General features: G+C 36.3%; 1 protein-coding gene across 1 annotated transcript in view; it reads right to left on the bottom strand.

Moving 5' to 3' along the window:
• The window catches only part of Il31ra (interleukin 31 receptor A), a 100,102-nt gene that overhangs the window by 40,452 nt on the left and 42,028 nt on the right, over positions 1–17,622 (bottom strand). The window contains exons 2-3 of the mRNA XM_047554690.1: positions 7,320–7,410; positions 1,742–1,859 (exon numbers count right to left, since the gene is read on the bottom strand). Of these exons, the coding sequence (XP_047410646.1) occupies positions 1,742–1,859; positions 7,320–7,374 (173 nt within the window). The 5' untranslated portion in view covers positions 7,375–7,410. The remainder of the gene's footprint in view (positions 1–1,741; positions 1,860–7,319; positions 7,411–17,622) is intronic.

Below are 17,622 nucleotides of genomic sequence, written 5' to 3'. Positions count from 1 at the left end.
TATATTGTTTTCAGAAAACTCATTAAAACACATAGATGGCCGGGTGTGGTAGAACATACCAGCCACTCGAGAGGTTGAGATAGGAGAATCACAAGTTCAAAGCCAGCCTCAACAACTTAGTGAGAACCTGTCTCAAAATAAAAAATAAAAAGTGCTGGGGATGTGACTCAGTGGTTGAGCACTCCTGGGTTTAATCCCAGGTACCCCCCTGCAAAAAAACAAAAAAACAAAAAAAAAACATAGATGATGATAGATGGACAGGCCCTATCAAGATGTAATTTGCACATATTAGCAGGAATCAGATGGGTGGGTAAAACCATAGCAAACGTGATTCTGGGAATTGCAGAGGAAGTGGAGCCGAACATAAAAGGAGGTTCAGCATGTAATGTGCCAGTGTCTGCTGGGATGGGAGAAAGGAAAAGAGCTTAGACACAGAGAATCATAGAATCTTGAAACCAGAAAGGATCTCAAGGAATTCCGATGGTTATTACACAGTGAAAAATGGCCCTCAGGGTAGTGTTGTGTCATAGTTACAGATGCAGGCTCTGGAAAGACATTGATCTCTGTCAAGACTATTCAACACTACTGCAGTAGCCCCCAAACTGCTGTGGACAATTTGTAATCAATAGACGAGACTGGTTTCCAGTAAAACCTTACTTATGGACACTGAAATTTGAATATCATTATAATTTTTACATGACACAGTTTTCTTATTATTTATGCTTTTGATCATTTTGACAACATAAAACAATTTTTAGCCTGTGGGCCACACAAGAACAGGAGATGGGTTGTATATGACCTGTGGCTAATTTTCCCACCTCTGCTTCACTGTCTGATCCTTTACAGAAAGTTTACTGAGCCCTGTGTGAAAACATTTCTCTGACATAGATACTCATTAATACATCAGTACTGCAAAAAAAAAAAAAAAAAAAATTGTTTGCCTTTTTCCCTTCCTTTGTAAAACAAAAAAGAATTTCCCTTTCAAGACAAGATCTTGTGTTTAAAAAAAAAAAGTTTAAAACCATAGGCTCTCTTTTTCAAATGGAAAAGATAGTAGTTCATCTTACAATAATTCTCAAAATAAGTTCCTTTATTTTTAGGGAAGCAAGAAGGAAGTGATAAACTTTATGAGCTACTTTCAAAACTTTTTTTAAAAAAAGTACACAAACTAAAACATCTAACTTTTGACTAGGATGATAATTTTTAATTATAAAATTTTTATTCTGATAGAAATAGAATTAAAAAGGATGCTTTCAGTAGTGAAGAAAATTCTAGAATCATTGTCCTGGTGGAATACTGTTTAGGGTCACACAATAAATTAGTGGCAGACTGAGGTAAATTCACTTCTCAGTGCTGGATCTGAGCCCCACTTGCTCTGTTTTCATCCATGAAGAATGAACAATTGTCTAACATGCTGGAAAGAAGAGGGGTGTGTTGAATATAGGAAATAAATAGACTTTTCCACTGTGCTGGTAACTGGCGACTACTCTCAGCCAATCTAGCAGCTCTAAGAGGAGGTCATCATGCAGCTCTATGTCCCCTCTCTCTGTCCCTACAGATCCTGTCAACATGGATGTAAGTAGTCAAGATGTCACCCTAGCCATTGGATATACAAAGTGATCACACAGAAACTGTAATTGGGAAAACGTTTTACTTCCTAGGTGACTTTGCTCCCAATGCATCAGGAGCCTCTGCCTCTTCCCATGCCCCCCACTGATAGAACACAAGCTCCCATACTTACTAAGTTCTCTTAACAACATATTTGGTATAACTGGTTTCTTTCTCTGGACTCCAAGTGCAAGTTAAATTTTTCTTATAGTATAAGATGCAAGAAGTGTTTTCAGGCTTAGCTGGCAGAGCTAAAAAAAATTACACAGACACAATTTCAGTACACAATAAATATTGCCATTTCAATGAAAACAGGCTAACAAAAAGCTGGATTTGTTGGTATAAGTTACTAGCTATAACAGGTTCTCCTAATCAGATTCATGATAAGAGTCTACTTCTAGCTCTTCAGTCATTCCCTTTGGAGAGTTAGAATTCTACTTTTTAATAATTATATTTTACATTCTTATGAAACATTTGAGAAGCAAAGATTATTTTTAAAAAACAGGCAAATATTAAGTATTAGTGAAATACTAAGGCATCAAATTATAGAATCATTCAAGATAATTGAGAAACAGATCATGCGAGCAAATACAAAATGCTGAACTATGCCATACTTCAACCGTAAATTGATGCATAAGCTACAATAATTTTTCCCCCTGAACACTGTAAGACAGGGAAATGTCTTCAGCTGTATTTTTTTTTTTTTTTCGGTGCTGGGGATTGAACCCAGGGCCTTGTGCTTGCAAGGCAAGCACTCTACCAACTGAGCTATATCCCCAGCCCCTCAGCTGTATTTTCATATCTTGCTCCTGGTAGTTCCCCACCCAATAGGAAAACCAGATGCAGGGATCAGAATGGGAATCTAGACCCTTATGGAGTCATAGGTAGAACTCAGGAACATTAATGAGAAAACATATACATCTTTATTTTTCACTAATCTATTGCTGAAACTTAGAATTTCCTTCTATCACGAATGTAGTCAACAAACTACAATAATAATATTATTACTTGTGACTTTATCACAAATATTTTCATGTTATATTTCAGTTGTAGACACACTGAAATATAAAATACTATTGTCATTGTTTTTAAATTAAGGTAATTATTAAGATTTGATTATATTAGACCTAGGTTAATTATTAGATATTATATATTATGTTAATAAAAAGCACATATTATTACCCAGCCATAAAGAAGACTAAAATTATGGCTTTTGCAGGCAAATGGATGAAACTGGAGAATATCATGCTAAGTGAGATAAGCCAATCCCAAAAAACCAAAGGACAAATGATCTCGCTGATAAGCAGATGATGATACATAATGGCAGGGGGAGGGAGGCAAAAATGGAGGAAGGATGGACTATATAGAGGAAAAAGAGGGGTGGGAAGGGTGGGGGGAAGGAAAAATAACAGAATGAATCAAATATTATTACCATATGTAAATGTATGATTACACAAATGGTATGCCTCTACTTCATGTACAACCAGAGAAACAAGTTGTACCCCATTTGCTTACAATAAAAAAAAATCTAAAAAAGCACATATAACTTACTACATCATAAATTTGATTCTTTAATATTTTGGTAATTTTATTTCAATATGTTTGGGTTTCTTTGTAATCTTATATATGTTATTTTTGCATTTACAAACATCCTGAGAAGTGGTCCATAGGCTGCACTTGAGGAGCATGGGGTTTATCTCACACACATACACAAACACACACACACACACACTCACAACCAATTAATAACTAAAGAAAATTTTAGATTAAGTGTCATGTTTATCTTTGAGATTCAAATTAAGTTGTTTTTTGAACATTTGGTAAGACCATAATCTTAAGAAGAAAGCATATTTGAGACAGGAAGGCCACTTACTAAGTTAATTTCACATGTCAAAGTAAGGCTTTAGTTCTTCCTAGGAAGGAATTTCCTATCAGACAAGAAGTAGAAAAAGCCTATCACATCTTTTTCTTTTTAATTTTTATTTGTTCTTTTTAGTTATACCTGATAGTAGAATGTATTTTGACATACATACGTGGCGCATAACTTCCCATTTTTGTGGTTGTACATGATGGGGAGTTACACTAATAATGTATTCATATATGAACATAGGAAAGTTATGTCCAATTCACTGGGCTGTCTTTCCCATTCCCATCCCCACCTCTCTTCCCCCCACTCCACCCTGTCCAATCTGGTGAACATCCCCCTGCCCCCTATTATGAGTCAGCAGTCATATATCAAAACAAACATTCAGCCTTTGGTTTCTTGGGACTGGCTTATTTCACTTAGCATAATAGTCTTCAGTTCCATTCATTTACTGCAAATGCCATAATTTAATTTTTCTTTATAAGCCCATCACTTCTAGCAAGTAAAATATGGAGGAAAAGAGAAGGGAAGGAAAGAAAGGTACAACAGAAAGCTCAGATGTCAGTGTTCTCTATGGAGCAGTACAATCATGCAGCTGTGTCTGAGGAATGATCTGAGCTATAGCTTATTTCGCTAGGTACAACCTGGGGAAGACTGCAAGCCTGTAGTTTAAAATAAACTGGCACTCTGACCAACTCACTCTCTGTCTCCATGGCTCAGAGAGAATGGTGGTATGTGGATATATGTGCATGTGAGTATGTATGCTATGTGTGGTATATGTATTGTATAGTGTGTGTGTGGTGTGGAGTGTGTGGCATGGGTATGTGTAGTGTCATGTGTCATATCTGTGTAGTATGTAGTTTATGTAGTGTGTGTGTAGTATTTGTGTGTTAGAGTGTATATGTGTACTGTATTTGTGCAAGTGTATACATGTGGCCCTTTGGCCCTTTGTCCAAGTTCCTTACAAATATTCACACAATGTTAGCCTTCCTCCCAACCTGCATTTCACCAATACCCACCACACTTATTCTTGGCAGAATTTCAAAGTTAACTCTTGGCTACAGAATAGGGAAACAAGAAACCCTCTTCTGTCTTCCCAGAATGTTCTTGGTCTTAAACTACATTATGATCTTCTACAATCACACTTCATTTTATTTCCTTCTTCATTGTAATTCTACCTAGCATTGGCTGAATCCAAAATCAGTCACCAAAATATCAAAAATGTAGGAACAGACACTAATGGATCAAAATCTACCCCCATGGAACCTCTGGGAATCCATCAAAATACCAATGGTATTGTTCACAGAAACAGAAAATATAATTCTAAAACTTGCATATGGAACCACAAAAGATTCAAAATAGCCAAAATAATCCTGAAAAAGAACAATAACACTGTAGTTTAACACTTATTAATTCCAAACATAATACAAAGCTGCAGTAATCAAAACTATAAGGTACTAGCATAAAGATAGACATGCACAAAGACAGAAAAGAAGAAAACTAATAGAAGAAACTAATAGAAGAAAACATAGAAGAAATGTTTATGACATTGGTCTGGGCAATGGATTTTTAAATATGACCTCAAAAACAAAGACAAAAAATATGGACAAATGGAATTGCATCAAACCAAAAAACTTTTGGATAACAAAGAAAATAATTGACAGAATAAAAAGACAATATTCAGAGTAGGAGAAAATATTTGTAAACTATATCTCTGGTAAAGGGTTAATATTAAAATTTTATAAGTAATTTAAACAACTCAATAGCAAGAAAACAAATAGCCTTATTTTTAAATGTGTAAAATATCTGAATAGACATTTCTCAAAAAAAGGCATAAAAATGGCTAGCAGGAATATGAAAAAAAAAATCACTAATCATCAGAGAATATACATATTGGGCTGGAGTTGTAGCTCAGAAGTTGAGCGCTTGCCTAGCACATATGAGGCTCTGGGTTCAATCCTCAGCACCATATCAAAATAAACAAATAAAATAAAGGTATTATGTCCATCTACAATTAAAAAATATTTTTAAAAAGGTAAAATATAACAGGTTTGGTGAGAATGTGGAAAAAAGGAAACCCTTACACACTGTTGATGGGAATGTAATTAGTTCAGCATTATTAAGAAAAACAATATAGAGTTTCTTCAAAAAATTAAAAATATAATTACCATATGACTCAACAATTCCATTAATGAGTAGATATTCAAAGGAAATGAAGAAGTCAGTATGTTGAAGAGACATCCGCACTGTCATGTTTATTGCAGAACTATTCATAATAGTCAAGATATGGACTCAACCAAGGTGTCCACTGATGAATGAATGGTTTAAGAAAATGTGGTATATATGCACAATGGAATGCTATTCATACAAAACAAAACAAAAAGCTGAAATCCTGTCATTTGAAACAACATAGATTGAATTGGAGATCATTATGTTAGTCAAATAATCCGGGAACAGAAAGATAAATACCACATGATCTCACTCATATATGAAATCTAAAAAAGATGATCTCACATAAGTAGAGAGTAGAATGGTGGTTACCACATGCTGGGGTGGTTAGAATGGATGGAAAGATAAGAAAATATTAGTCAAAGGCTGTGTAATTATAGAGAGGAGGTTTATTTTTTAATGTCCAGAATAAGCACATGTATAGGAACAGAAAGGAAATAAGTGATTTCTTGGGACTAGAAGAGGGAGGATATTTAGGGGAGAAGGAGAAAAGTGAATGACTACTAATGGTTATAGAGTTTCTCTTTGGGGTCATGAAAACTATAGAGATAGCTGCACAACTCTGTAAGCATACCAATAACCAGCAGATTGTATACTTTCAATGGATGCATTGCATTATATGTGAATTTGGTCTCAATATTTTTAAATATTGAATTCACATATAAAAGAAGCAGCTTCAGTTAACATATATTCAAAGTCATAAGCCATAAAGGGAGCCACATATCTGGTCTTCAGGACCAAAAATGTCACAGGTATCAGGAGAAAAAGCAACTCCAAAAAATGATATTCCACTCAACCTGGGTTGTTTTTAATGGGACTACACTTGTTTTGCCCTTACTGCTTGCCACGTAGCAAGAGAGAGCAACAGTCTTAGGAAGGACATTTGATACTGCTATTGGCAAGAGATTTGTGCTAGATAAAACGAATATTCATCAATATGTTCAGTGTTCATCAATATCTGCTCCTCTTGGACACACCAGAGGATTTATTTCCTTGATCCTTTGAAATCAGGCATGGGCATGTGGCTTCCCTTGACCATTGACATATGAGAAGTATTTAAATTCTGGTAAATAATACCTTTTCTACCCTCCCATTGCCCAACAAGCACTGATTCTTAATTTATTAACATAAAATGGAATGAAACTAAGGGACCTTAGATCGGTCATTATTCCATGAATTTTAGGCCCATAGTGTTGGGTTGGTACACTGTAGAAATATGTTGTTGCCTCATGTCCCGTTATATCCTTGGAATTTATGGCAAATAATGTAAAAATGGTATAGTTTTGTACTTGTGTGTGTGTGTGTGTGATCTAAAACCACTGCAATTAGCACAAAAACTAAGGAGACAAGCTCTTACCATCATACTGTAACCTGACCTTAACTTTTTGGAGGTCATATAGGCCATCTTGTCAAATTTGCATATATAGGAGTATACATAAACTTTTGAATGCAGATGTGCTTGCACACACACACACACACACACACACACACACATAACACACACCATACACAAATTCAGGGCATTCACAAATTCCCTGTTGTCCATAGGTGGGTGTTTTTTGCTCTGAAGTTAAAAATTTTTGTCCAGGGAAGGCAGTAAGAACCCAGGCTGACCTACCTGTCAGGCTGAATTTGTAGAGTAAAGGGAGTATCCACAGTGCCCACATCCACATTTTTCCTGAATTAGTTCACGAAGGCAGGAGAGAGTGCTGAAAATGTCACCAGAGAGATTATTTCCTGACTCTTTTTAACAACTCTATTCAAGTAACACATTCTGGGGATTTTGTGGGTAGGAAGGGTTTCATTTTTATTCTATTCTATCCTGTTTTGTTGGCTGTGATGACATAAATCCCTTCCTAATCACCCCATCAACCCCAGTCAACAGTTTTAAATGTGTGGTAACAGTATGTTTTCCTTTTGTCCACAATGCACTCCACTATGTAATCTGAAAAGTACAACAACCACCAAGAATCTGCTTCATGAAAAAAAAAAATACTGTGTGTCTGTTCAGCTATGAAGTCATCCTCTGGCATTTGCCTTAGTTCCCAAGCACAGCAGTCAAGTGGAACGACTCATAGTTGTCCAAAGCACCATGCTATTTCACATCGCCATGTTTTGTATATGCATCCAATGCTCCTTTCCCTTTGTGATATTATGATATATATTTTTTGGTCTTCATCAAAACTGCCTCCCAAAGACAGTTCATAGAAACTAGAATTTCTCTTTTCCAAGGTGGGTCATAGAAACTCTAATCTTCTGCTTTTGTCTTTGAGCTGGCCATAATGAAATTCTCTGACCTATTCTTGTCCTCTCAGGCAGGAGACCACAGGATGCCCCTTATTCACAGGTCCCACCCCATACTCATGAGGAAAAAACACTGCATGCACAGGCTTTGCTGGCTTTCCCCAGTCTATCAGAAATCATGCCCATGCAATTAAGTCTCCATAAAAATCAAAAGGACAGGGTTCCAGGAGCTTCCTGATAGCTAAATAGGGAGACCCCTGGAGACCTCTGAAGCTCTACACCCCTCCCCTCATACCTTGCTCTACGTATCTCTTCATCTGTATTCTGTGTAGTATTCTTTATAATAAACCAGTAAACCTGTTTCCCTGACTTCTGTGAATCATTTAAACAAATTAACTGAACCCAAGGAGGGAGCTGTAGAAACTCCAACTTACAGTCAGTCAGTCAGAAGCACAGAATAAACAACCTGGGGATTGTGATGGCACCTAAAATTGGGGACAGGGATTTCCGCAGACTGAGCCTCCAACATGTGGGACCTCATGCTACCTCCAACAGAACTGAACTGGCTTAGGAGACAGCCAGCAGGGCACAGTGGTGAACACCTAATCCCAGTGGCTTGGGAGGCAGAGACAGGAGGATCTCATGTTCAAAGCCAGCCTCAGCAAAAGCAAAACACTAAGCAACTCGATGAGACCTTATCTCTAAAAAAAATACAAAATAGGGCTGGGGATGCGCCTTAGTGGTTGAGTGCCCCTGAGTTCAATCCCTAGGACCCAAAAAAAAAAAAAAGAGAGAGAGAGACACTCAGCTAGTATCTGCTGCTACAGAATTAACTGCTTGCTGGTGGGAGAAATCCCCACCCACCTGATGTCAGAAGCATTATGTGATGATTATGGTATGAGAGGAAAATCAAGACATTTTGTTTTTCCTGACACACACCCTTATTACTGGGCAAATTAATCATCTTTCTAGACTCATTTCAAGACTAACCTTCTCTAAAATGCTGTCCCTGAATTCCCACCCTGAGCTATATGGTCAGTCTCTCCTTTGGGTCCCCCCTCTCCAACATATCACCTGTGCTGTGGCACCTGTCACACTGAATGGTGTATAACAGTTTACTTGCTGACTTCCCCATACACATCCAGTTTTGTGAAAATGAAACCTCTCTTATTCCTCTTTGAGGTCTTAGTATTCAAGGTAATGCCTGGTACATAGTAGACATTCAATATTGCTTGTGCATCTAAGTGTTTATTAGAACAAAAAGACAGCTGACTCCTTGTCTTATCCCAGATGAGATGGCGACAGAGTCTAAAGATAAAACAAATGCAAAAACAGGAACTCATTTTTTCAGAAGAAATAAATGATGCTACATTTTCATCTGACACATCCATAAGAAAAAAGAAAAAGAAAAATGGGTTTTCAGTAAAATAAATCATCTCAGAAAAGGTCACATACAGCTTTTACAAGGATAAAATGTTCTCATACATGAACCAAATGAAATTCCTAAGTAATCCAAAATGCCTGAAGTAATAAAACAGAATGACAACATGGATCTATAAATATAAAGATACCATCAATAAAAAGACTGGTTACAGGCTTCCAGGTAAGAGGTGGAATTGAAGTATCCTTTGTGTGATTACAAGTGAGAAGAGTCAGGGCAAGAAAAGAGAAATTATATCCTCAGAAGAAAAAGAGAAAGAAAGTTCTGAGACTCAAGAAAGAAGTAATGGGAAAACTAAACAGCACAGAGAAGCAGAAAGGCAACTCAGAGAGAAGTACAAAGCAGTTCATGACCCCAACACTGGCTCCCTGCAGGGAGGAAAACCTGATGATGCTGCAAGTACAAGTCATTGTTACTTGGTTTGTTTTCTCTTCTCTGAGTGGTATTGGGGATCAAGCCATCAAGTAAAGGATGCCAAGAAGATCCTCTCATAAAAGTACAAGAGAGAACAATTCCAAAAGATGCACAAATCTCAATATAAAAACCACAAAAAATAAAAAGAAGCCAAAGTTTCATAACTCTTCAGTAACTGAATCCAAAGATATCAAAGTAGATAAAATGCCAAAGAATTAAAAAGATGGATTTTTAAAATGATCAGTGACATCAAAGAAGACACAAATAAACAGCTGATGAATTAAGGAAGAGAATACAAGATGTGAGAAAACAACTCAATAAAGAGATAAAGATTCTAAAAATAAACTAATCAGAAATCTTAGAAATAAGATTGAGGAAAACCTTAGAAGATGGAAAGATCTCCCATGTTCTTGGATAGGTAGAATTAATATTGTCAAAATGGCCATACTACCAAAAGTGCTATACAGATTCAATGCAATTCCAATTAAAATCCCAATGATGTACCTTACAGAAATAGAGCAAGCAATCATGAAATTCATCTGGAAGAATAAGAAACCCAGAATAGTTAAAGCAATCCTTAGCAGGAAGAATGAAACAGGGGGTATCGCAATACCAGAACTTCAACTATACTACAAAGCAATAGTAACAAAAACAGCATGGTATTGGCACCAAAATAGACAGGTAGATCAATGGTACAGAATAGAGGACATGGACATAGACCCAAATACAATTTTCTCATACTAGACAAAGGGGCCAAAAATATGCAATGGAGAAAAGATAGTCTCTTCAACAGATGGTGCTGGGAAAACTGGAAATCCATATGCAACAGAATGAAATTAAACCCCTATCTCTCACCCTGCACAAAACTCAACTCAAATTGGATCAAGGACCTCGGAATCAGACCAGAGACCCTGCATCTTATAGAAGAAAAAGTAGGTCCAAATCTTCAACATGTCGACTTAGGACCAGACTTCCTCAACAGGACTCCCATAGCACAAGAAATAAAAGCAAGAATCAATAACTGGGATAGATTCAAACTAAAAAGCTTTCTCTCAGCAAAGGAAACTATCAGTAATGTGAAGAGAGAGCCTACAGAGTGGGAGAAAATCTTTGTCACTCATATTACAGATAGAGCACTAATTTCCAGAATCTATAAAGAACTCAAAAAACTCTACACCAAGAATGCAAATAATCCAATCAATAAATGGGCTAAGGAAATGAACAGACACTTCACAGAAGAAGATGTACAAGCAATCAACAGATATATGAAAAAATGTTCAACATCTCTAGTAATAAGAGAAATGCAAATCAAAACCACCCTAAGATTCCATCTCACCCCAATTAGAATGGCGATTATCAAGAATACAAGCGGGCTGGGGAGATAGCTCAGTTGGTAGAGTGATTGCCTTGCAAGCACAAGGCCCTGGGTTCAATCCCCAGCACCGCAAAGGAAAAAAAAAAAAAAAAAAAAAAAAAAAAAGAATACAAGCAACAACAGGTGTTGGCGAGGATGTGGGGAGAAAGGTACACTCATACATTGCTGGTAGGGTTGCAAATTAGTGCAACCACTCTGGAAAGCAGTATGGAGATTCCTCAGAAAGCTTGGAATGGAACCACCTTTGACCCAGCTATCCCACTCCTTGGCCTATACCCAAAGGATTTAAAATCAGCATACTACAGAGATACAGTCACACCAATGTTCATTGCTGCTCAATTCACCATAGCCAGATTGTGGAACCAACCTAGATGTCCTTCAATTGATGAATGGATAAAGAAACTGTGGCATATATATACAATGAAATATTACTCGGTCATAAAGAATGATAAAATTATGGCATTTGCAGGCAAATGGATGAAATTGGAGAATACCATGCTAAGTGAGATAAGCCAATCTCAAAAAACCAAAGGACGAATGATCTCACTGATAAGTGGATGATGACATATAATGGGGGGTGGGAGGGGTTAGGGTTAGGTTTATGGTTAGGGTTAGGGAGGGGGGCAAGAATGGGGGAAGGCAGGACTGTATAGAGGGAAAAGAGGGGTGGGTGGGGAGGGGGGAAGGGGGAAAAATGGCAGAATGAATCAAACAACATTGCCCTGTGTAAATTTATGATTACACAAATGGTATGCTTTTACTCCATGTACAGAGAATCAAAATGTATTCCATTTGTTTACGATAAAAAAAAATAATAATGGGAGGGGTATTTAAAAAAAGAATAAAAGAAAGATCAGTGAACAAAGAAGTAGACACAGGGGAATGAAGGAAAGGGAGAAGAAATGCATAAGAAAAAACAGTGGAATGAATCTGACCTAACATTCCTATGTACATAAATAAATATACCACAGTGAATCTCACCATTAAGTATATCCACAAGACACTAATTTAAAAAAATCTATAAGTAAATAGCAGAGTAGAAGGAAGGGAACAGGAGTGAGAGGATAGGAGGGGAAGGGGAAGTACTGGGGACTGAATTAGAACAAATTATATTCCATTCTTTTGTAATTATATCAAAGTGAATTCTATTGTCATGCGTATATAATTTACAAACAATAAAAAATCAAACATGGCAATATAACTCAAACATGATTAATTCAGTAAACCATCAAATGATAAGAATAGAAAAGAAAGAAATGAACATAGATCATTAAAAACAAGAAGAAAAACAACAAACTGACAGGACAAGTCAATAACCTTGAATATAAATGGTCTGAATTCTACAATTAATAAACACAGACGAGCTGACTAGATTTTTAAAAGGACCCAACTGTTGGCTGTCTGCAAGAAACTCTCCTCATAAGAAAAGACATACAAAATAAATTACTAAGACTGAAAATGAAAAAAATGGAGAACAATATTCTAATCAAATGGTATCCTAATCAAGTAGGAGTAGCTACACTTATATCTAACAAAATAGAAGTTAAGCCAAAAATCAGTGAGAAGAAAAAAGGAAATATCCATCAAGATATAAGAATTAGGCTGGGAATATAGCTCAGTTGGCACAGTGCTTGTTCTCACGAGCATAAGGCCCTGGGTTCAATCCCCAGCACCATTAAAAAAAAAAGATATAACAATTACAAATATACAACCACCAAATGTTGGAGCACCCAATTTTCCACTATAGGACATAAAAAGGAGATACAGGCCCAAATACAATGATAGTGAGTGACTTCAATACCCTACTCTCACCAATAGTTAGACCTTCCAGATAAAAAGTCAAGAAAAAAAATCAGAGTTAAATTTTACTATTGATCAAATGGGCTTGGAGAATATAAATTTTCAACATGTTTTAGTTAGCTTTTTCATTATTGTGACAAAAAGACCTAACAAGAAAATTTAGAAGAGGAAAAGTTTATTTTGGCTTATGGTTTAAGAGGGTTCAGGCCATATACAGCCAACTCTATAACTCTGAGCCCAGGGTAAGGCAGAACATCATGGTGGAAGGGCATGGAGGAGGAAAGCAGCTCAGGACATGGAAACAAGAAATAGAGAAAGCTCCACTCACCAGGGACAAAATATAAGTCCCAAAGGCACACCCCACTCACCTATATCCTCAACCATACTCTACTTGCCTACAGCTGCCATCCAGTTAATCCATATCAGTGGATTAATCCACTGATTAGATTATATCTCATAATCATTTCATCTCCGAAAATTCTTGCACTGTCTAATACATGCACTTTTGTGGGACACCTCATATCTAAACTATAACATAAGCACATGAAACTTTCTCTAAAATAGATCATATTTTACACCATAAAGGAACTTTTAACAAAAAGAAAATTTTTAAATACTTTTTCCATATTATCATACCATAAGAGAAAAAAACAAACAGCAAGACAAATGACAGAAAATATACAAACACATGAATAATGAACAGTACACTTTTTTTAGTCGTCATTGGACCTTTATTTATTTATATGTGGTGCTGAGAATTGAACCCAGTGCCTCACACATGCTAGATAAGTGCTCTACCACTGAGTCACAACCCCAGCCCCTGAACAACACACTTTAAAAAAAATTTTTTTTTGTAGTTGTAGATGGGCAGGATGCCTTTATTTTATTTATTTTTATGCTGTGCCAAGGATTGAACCCAGTGCCTCACACACGGTAGGAAAGTGCCCTACCACTCAGCTACAGCCCCAGCCCCAGAACAATACACCTTTTTTTTTTTTTTTTTTTGGGTGCTGGGGATCGAACCCAGGGCCTTGTGCTTGCAAGGCAAGCACTCTACCAACTGAGCTATCTCCCCAGCCCCACAATACACTTTTTAACAAGAAGTAGATCACTGAAGAAATCAGAAGGAATATTTAAAAATTTTTAGAATCAAATGAAAATGAAAATGCAACCTGCCAGAACATATGGGACACAGCAAAGCAGTTATGAGAACAAGATTATAGCTGTACATGTCACAGCAGAAAAACAGAGATCTCAAACGAATGGCCTAATGATTCATCTCAATGCCTTAGAATAATGAAAGCAAATCAAAGATCAGTAGAAGGAAAAAAATAAGAAATATCAAAGCATAAATACATGAAATAGAGACTTAAACAACAACAACCAAAAAAGGATCAATTATACAGAGTTGGTTCTTTGAAAAGATAAACAAAATTGATAAACCCTTAGCCAAAAGGAAGAATACTCTGATAAAATTAAAGACAAAAAAGGGGGATTTATGATATAAATACTACTGAAATCCAGAGGATCACTTGGAAATATTTTCATAAGCTGTATGCAAATAAATTGGAAAATCTGGAAGAAATGGGCAAATTAGACACATATGACATACCAAGATTGAACTAGAGCATATAAAAAAAATAAATCAATAACAAGCCTTGAGAATGAAGCAGTAATAATAAGTCTCCTAATAAAGAACAGCCTGGGACTGGATAGATTCACTGCTGATATTACCAAACTTTTAAAGAATTAATACCAATGCTCCTCAGACTATTCCATAAAATCAAAAGTGAAGGAATTCTTTCAAACTCATTCAATAAAGCCAATATTACCCTGCTACCAAAACCTGATATGGACCCAACAAAAAAAGAAAACTATAGACCAATTTCCTTGATGAACATAGATACAAAAATTCTTAATAAAATGCTTACAAATTGAAGTCATCATCATATTGAAAAGATCATACATGATGACTGAGTTGGTTTCATTCCAGGAATATAAGATTTGTTCAATATATGCAAATTAATAAGTGTAATTTACCACACAAATAGAATCAAGGATTAAAAAAAAAAAAACATGACCATATCAATAGATGGAAGAAAAAAGCCTTTGATAAAAGTCAACTTCTCTTCATGATAAAAACTTTGAATAAACTAGGTATAGAAAGATCATACCTCAATATAATATAATAAAGACTACATATGACAAACCCATAGCCAACATCATACCAAATGGGGAAAAAATGAAAGCATTTCCTCAAAAATCAGGAATGTGATCAGGGTGTCCATTCTCACCACTCTTATTCAGTATAGTACTGGAAACTTTAGCCAGAGCAATCAAGCAAAATAAATAGTAAAAAGGACATGATCAAGAAAAGAGGAAGTCAAATTATGCCTATTTGCAGATGTTTTGATTCTATACATAGAAAACTCCACAGTCCACCTGAAACCTTTCAGAACTGAGAAACAAGGTTAGCAATGTAGCAGGATAATTACCCTATGTACATGTACGATTGCACGAATGGTGTGACTCTACATCGTGTACAACCAGAGAAATGAAAAGGTGTGCTCCATTTGTGTACGATGACTCCAAATGCATTCTGCTGTTATGTATAACTAAATAGAACAACAACAAAAAAATGTAGCGGGGTACAAAAGGAATATACACCAACAATGACTCACTGAGGAAGAAATCAGGAAAGCAATCCTGAAAAATTGATACAAAAAGAACCATGCCAGAGGCATCATAATACCTGATTTTAAAATACACTATAGAGCAACTATAAGAAAAGCACATGGAATTGGCTCAAAAATAGACATGTAGACCAATGGGATACAATAGAGGACCCAGGAACAAAACCATGCATCTATGGCCATCTGATTCTTAAACAAAGGACAAAAACACATTAGAGAAAAGACAGCCTCTTCCTCTTCAACAAATGGTGCTAGGAAAACTGGAGATTTGCATGTAGAATATTGAAATTAAATTCCTATAACTTTGTATAAAAATCAACTCAAGATGGATCCAAAACTTTTAATACATTAAAAGACCTGAAATTTTGAAACTACTTTAGGAAAACACGGAGGAAACACTTCAAGATATTTATGCAGGCATCAATGTCCTGAATAGGACTCCAGTAGCTCAGAAAGTAACAGCAAGGGTTGACAAATGGGATTACATCAAATTTAAAGACTTCTTCACAGCAAAAGAAACAACAATGTGAAGAGACATTCCACAAAATGAGAGAAAATCTTTGCCAGCTATTTATCTAACAAAGGATTACTATCCAGAATATATAAAGAACTAGAAAAATTAACACCAAAAGAATGAGTAATCCAAGCTGGGTGTGGTGGAACACGCCTGTAACCCCAGTGGCTCAGGAGGCTAAGGCAGGAGGATCACAAGTTCAAAGCCAACCTCAGCAACTCAGTGAGGGCCTAAGCAACTTAGCAAGACCCTGCCTCAAAATAAAAAATAAAAAGGGCTGGGGATGTAGCTCAGTGGTTAAGCACCCCTGGGTTCAATTCCTGGAAAGAAGGAGAGAGAGAGAGAGAGAGAGAGAGAGAGAGAGAGAGAGAGAGAGAGAGAGAGAGAGAGAGAAAGGAGAAAGGAAGGAAGGAAGGAAGGAAGGAAGGAAGGAAGGAAGGAAGGAAGGGAGGGAGGGAGGGAGGGAGGGAGGGTGGGTGGGTGGGAGGGAGGGAGGGAGGGAAGAGGAAAAGAACCTCATTCTTTTACATAAACAATATGCATTAATAATTATAATAAAATGGTTTAAATTTTTAAAAAAAACTTGTTACATCAGAGCAGCAATTAGTGCCTATGCTACTGTTAGAAGTTTTTTTTATTTTGATTTTTTTAATCTCTCATGAAAAAGCCACTTTGATTTAAATGAGTACAAAACAAAGGGGAAATTTTTATTTGTCAATGAAGAATAAATGTGTCTTTAAAAATTAATCATAACACTAATAGCATTTTTTGTATCTAATTATTCAGAATGTTGTCTCACTTTTCTCCATCTCTTGGGCAGAAGACACACCTTTAAGCTTAGCTTCCATTATTTCCATATAAAAGCATATCAGAAAGTGAAAGAGGTCTCACTGTGGAGACAATAAAAACAGAAATGTTGGCAGTTCCAATAATTTAATAAATGAGTGACTATGTCAGCTAAAGCTAAAACTGTGCCTCTGACAAGTGTTTTTGCATTTTTAAATCTTATGACTATTAAATATTAAATAAAATATTAATACATTAAAATGTTTTTAAGTGAATGGTAAGTATTTCTTGGTTCCTTTAGCATGAGACTGCTTACCTATTATTTTTTAAATGTTTTAAAGAAACTGAAAAATAAAAGTCGACTGTACTAAGTCACACCCAGACACAAAGCTGGAGAAGTTGTAGCAGTTGAAGAGAGTGGCATTCTAAAAACTAAGACCCCTATGTTCTAACCCTGGTGCTCTCGTGAACTGGCTGGCAATGACCTCAAGCATTCCTGGATTCATTCACCACTGACCCAGACACAGGTTATGGGCTGGGAATAAAAGAAGAGCCCATCCCTGACTTCGGAGAGCTCACATTCTAGCTCAGTGATTTTTAATAAGGGAAAGAGGACAAATGACAGAGAGGAGAGCAGTAGCATTTTTTTTTTCA

Source organism: Sciurus carolinensis, chromosome 6, assembly GCF_902686445.1.
Source record: "Sciurus carolinensis chromosome 6, mSciCar1.2, whole genome shotgun sequence".
NCBI lineage: Eukaryota > Metazoa > Chordata > Mammalia > Rodentia > Sciuridae > Sciurus > Sciurus carolinensis.
This window is presented reverse-complemented; position numbering and strand designations above follow the sequence as displayed.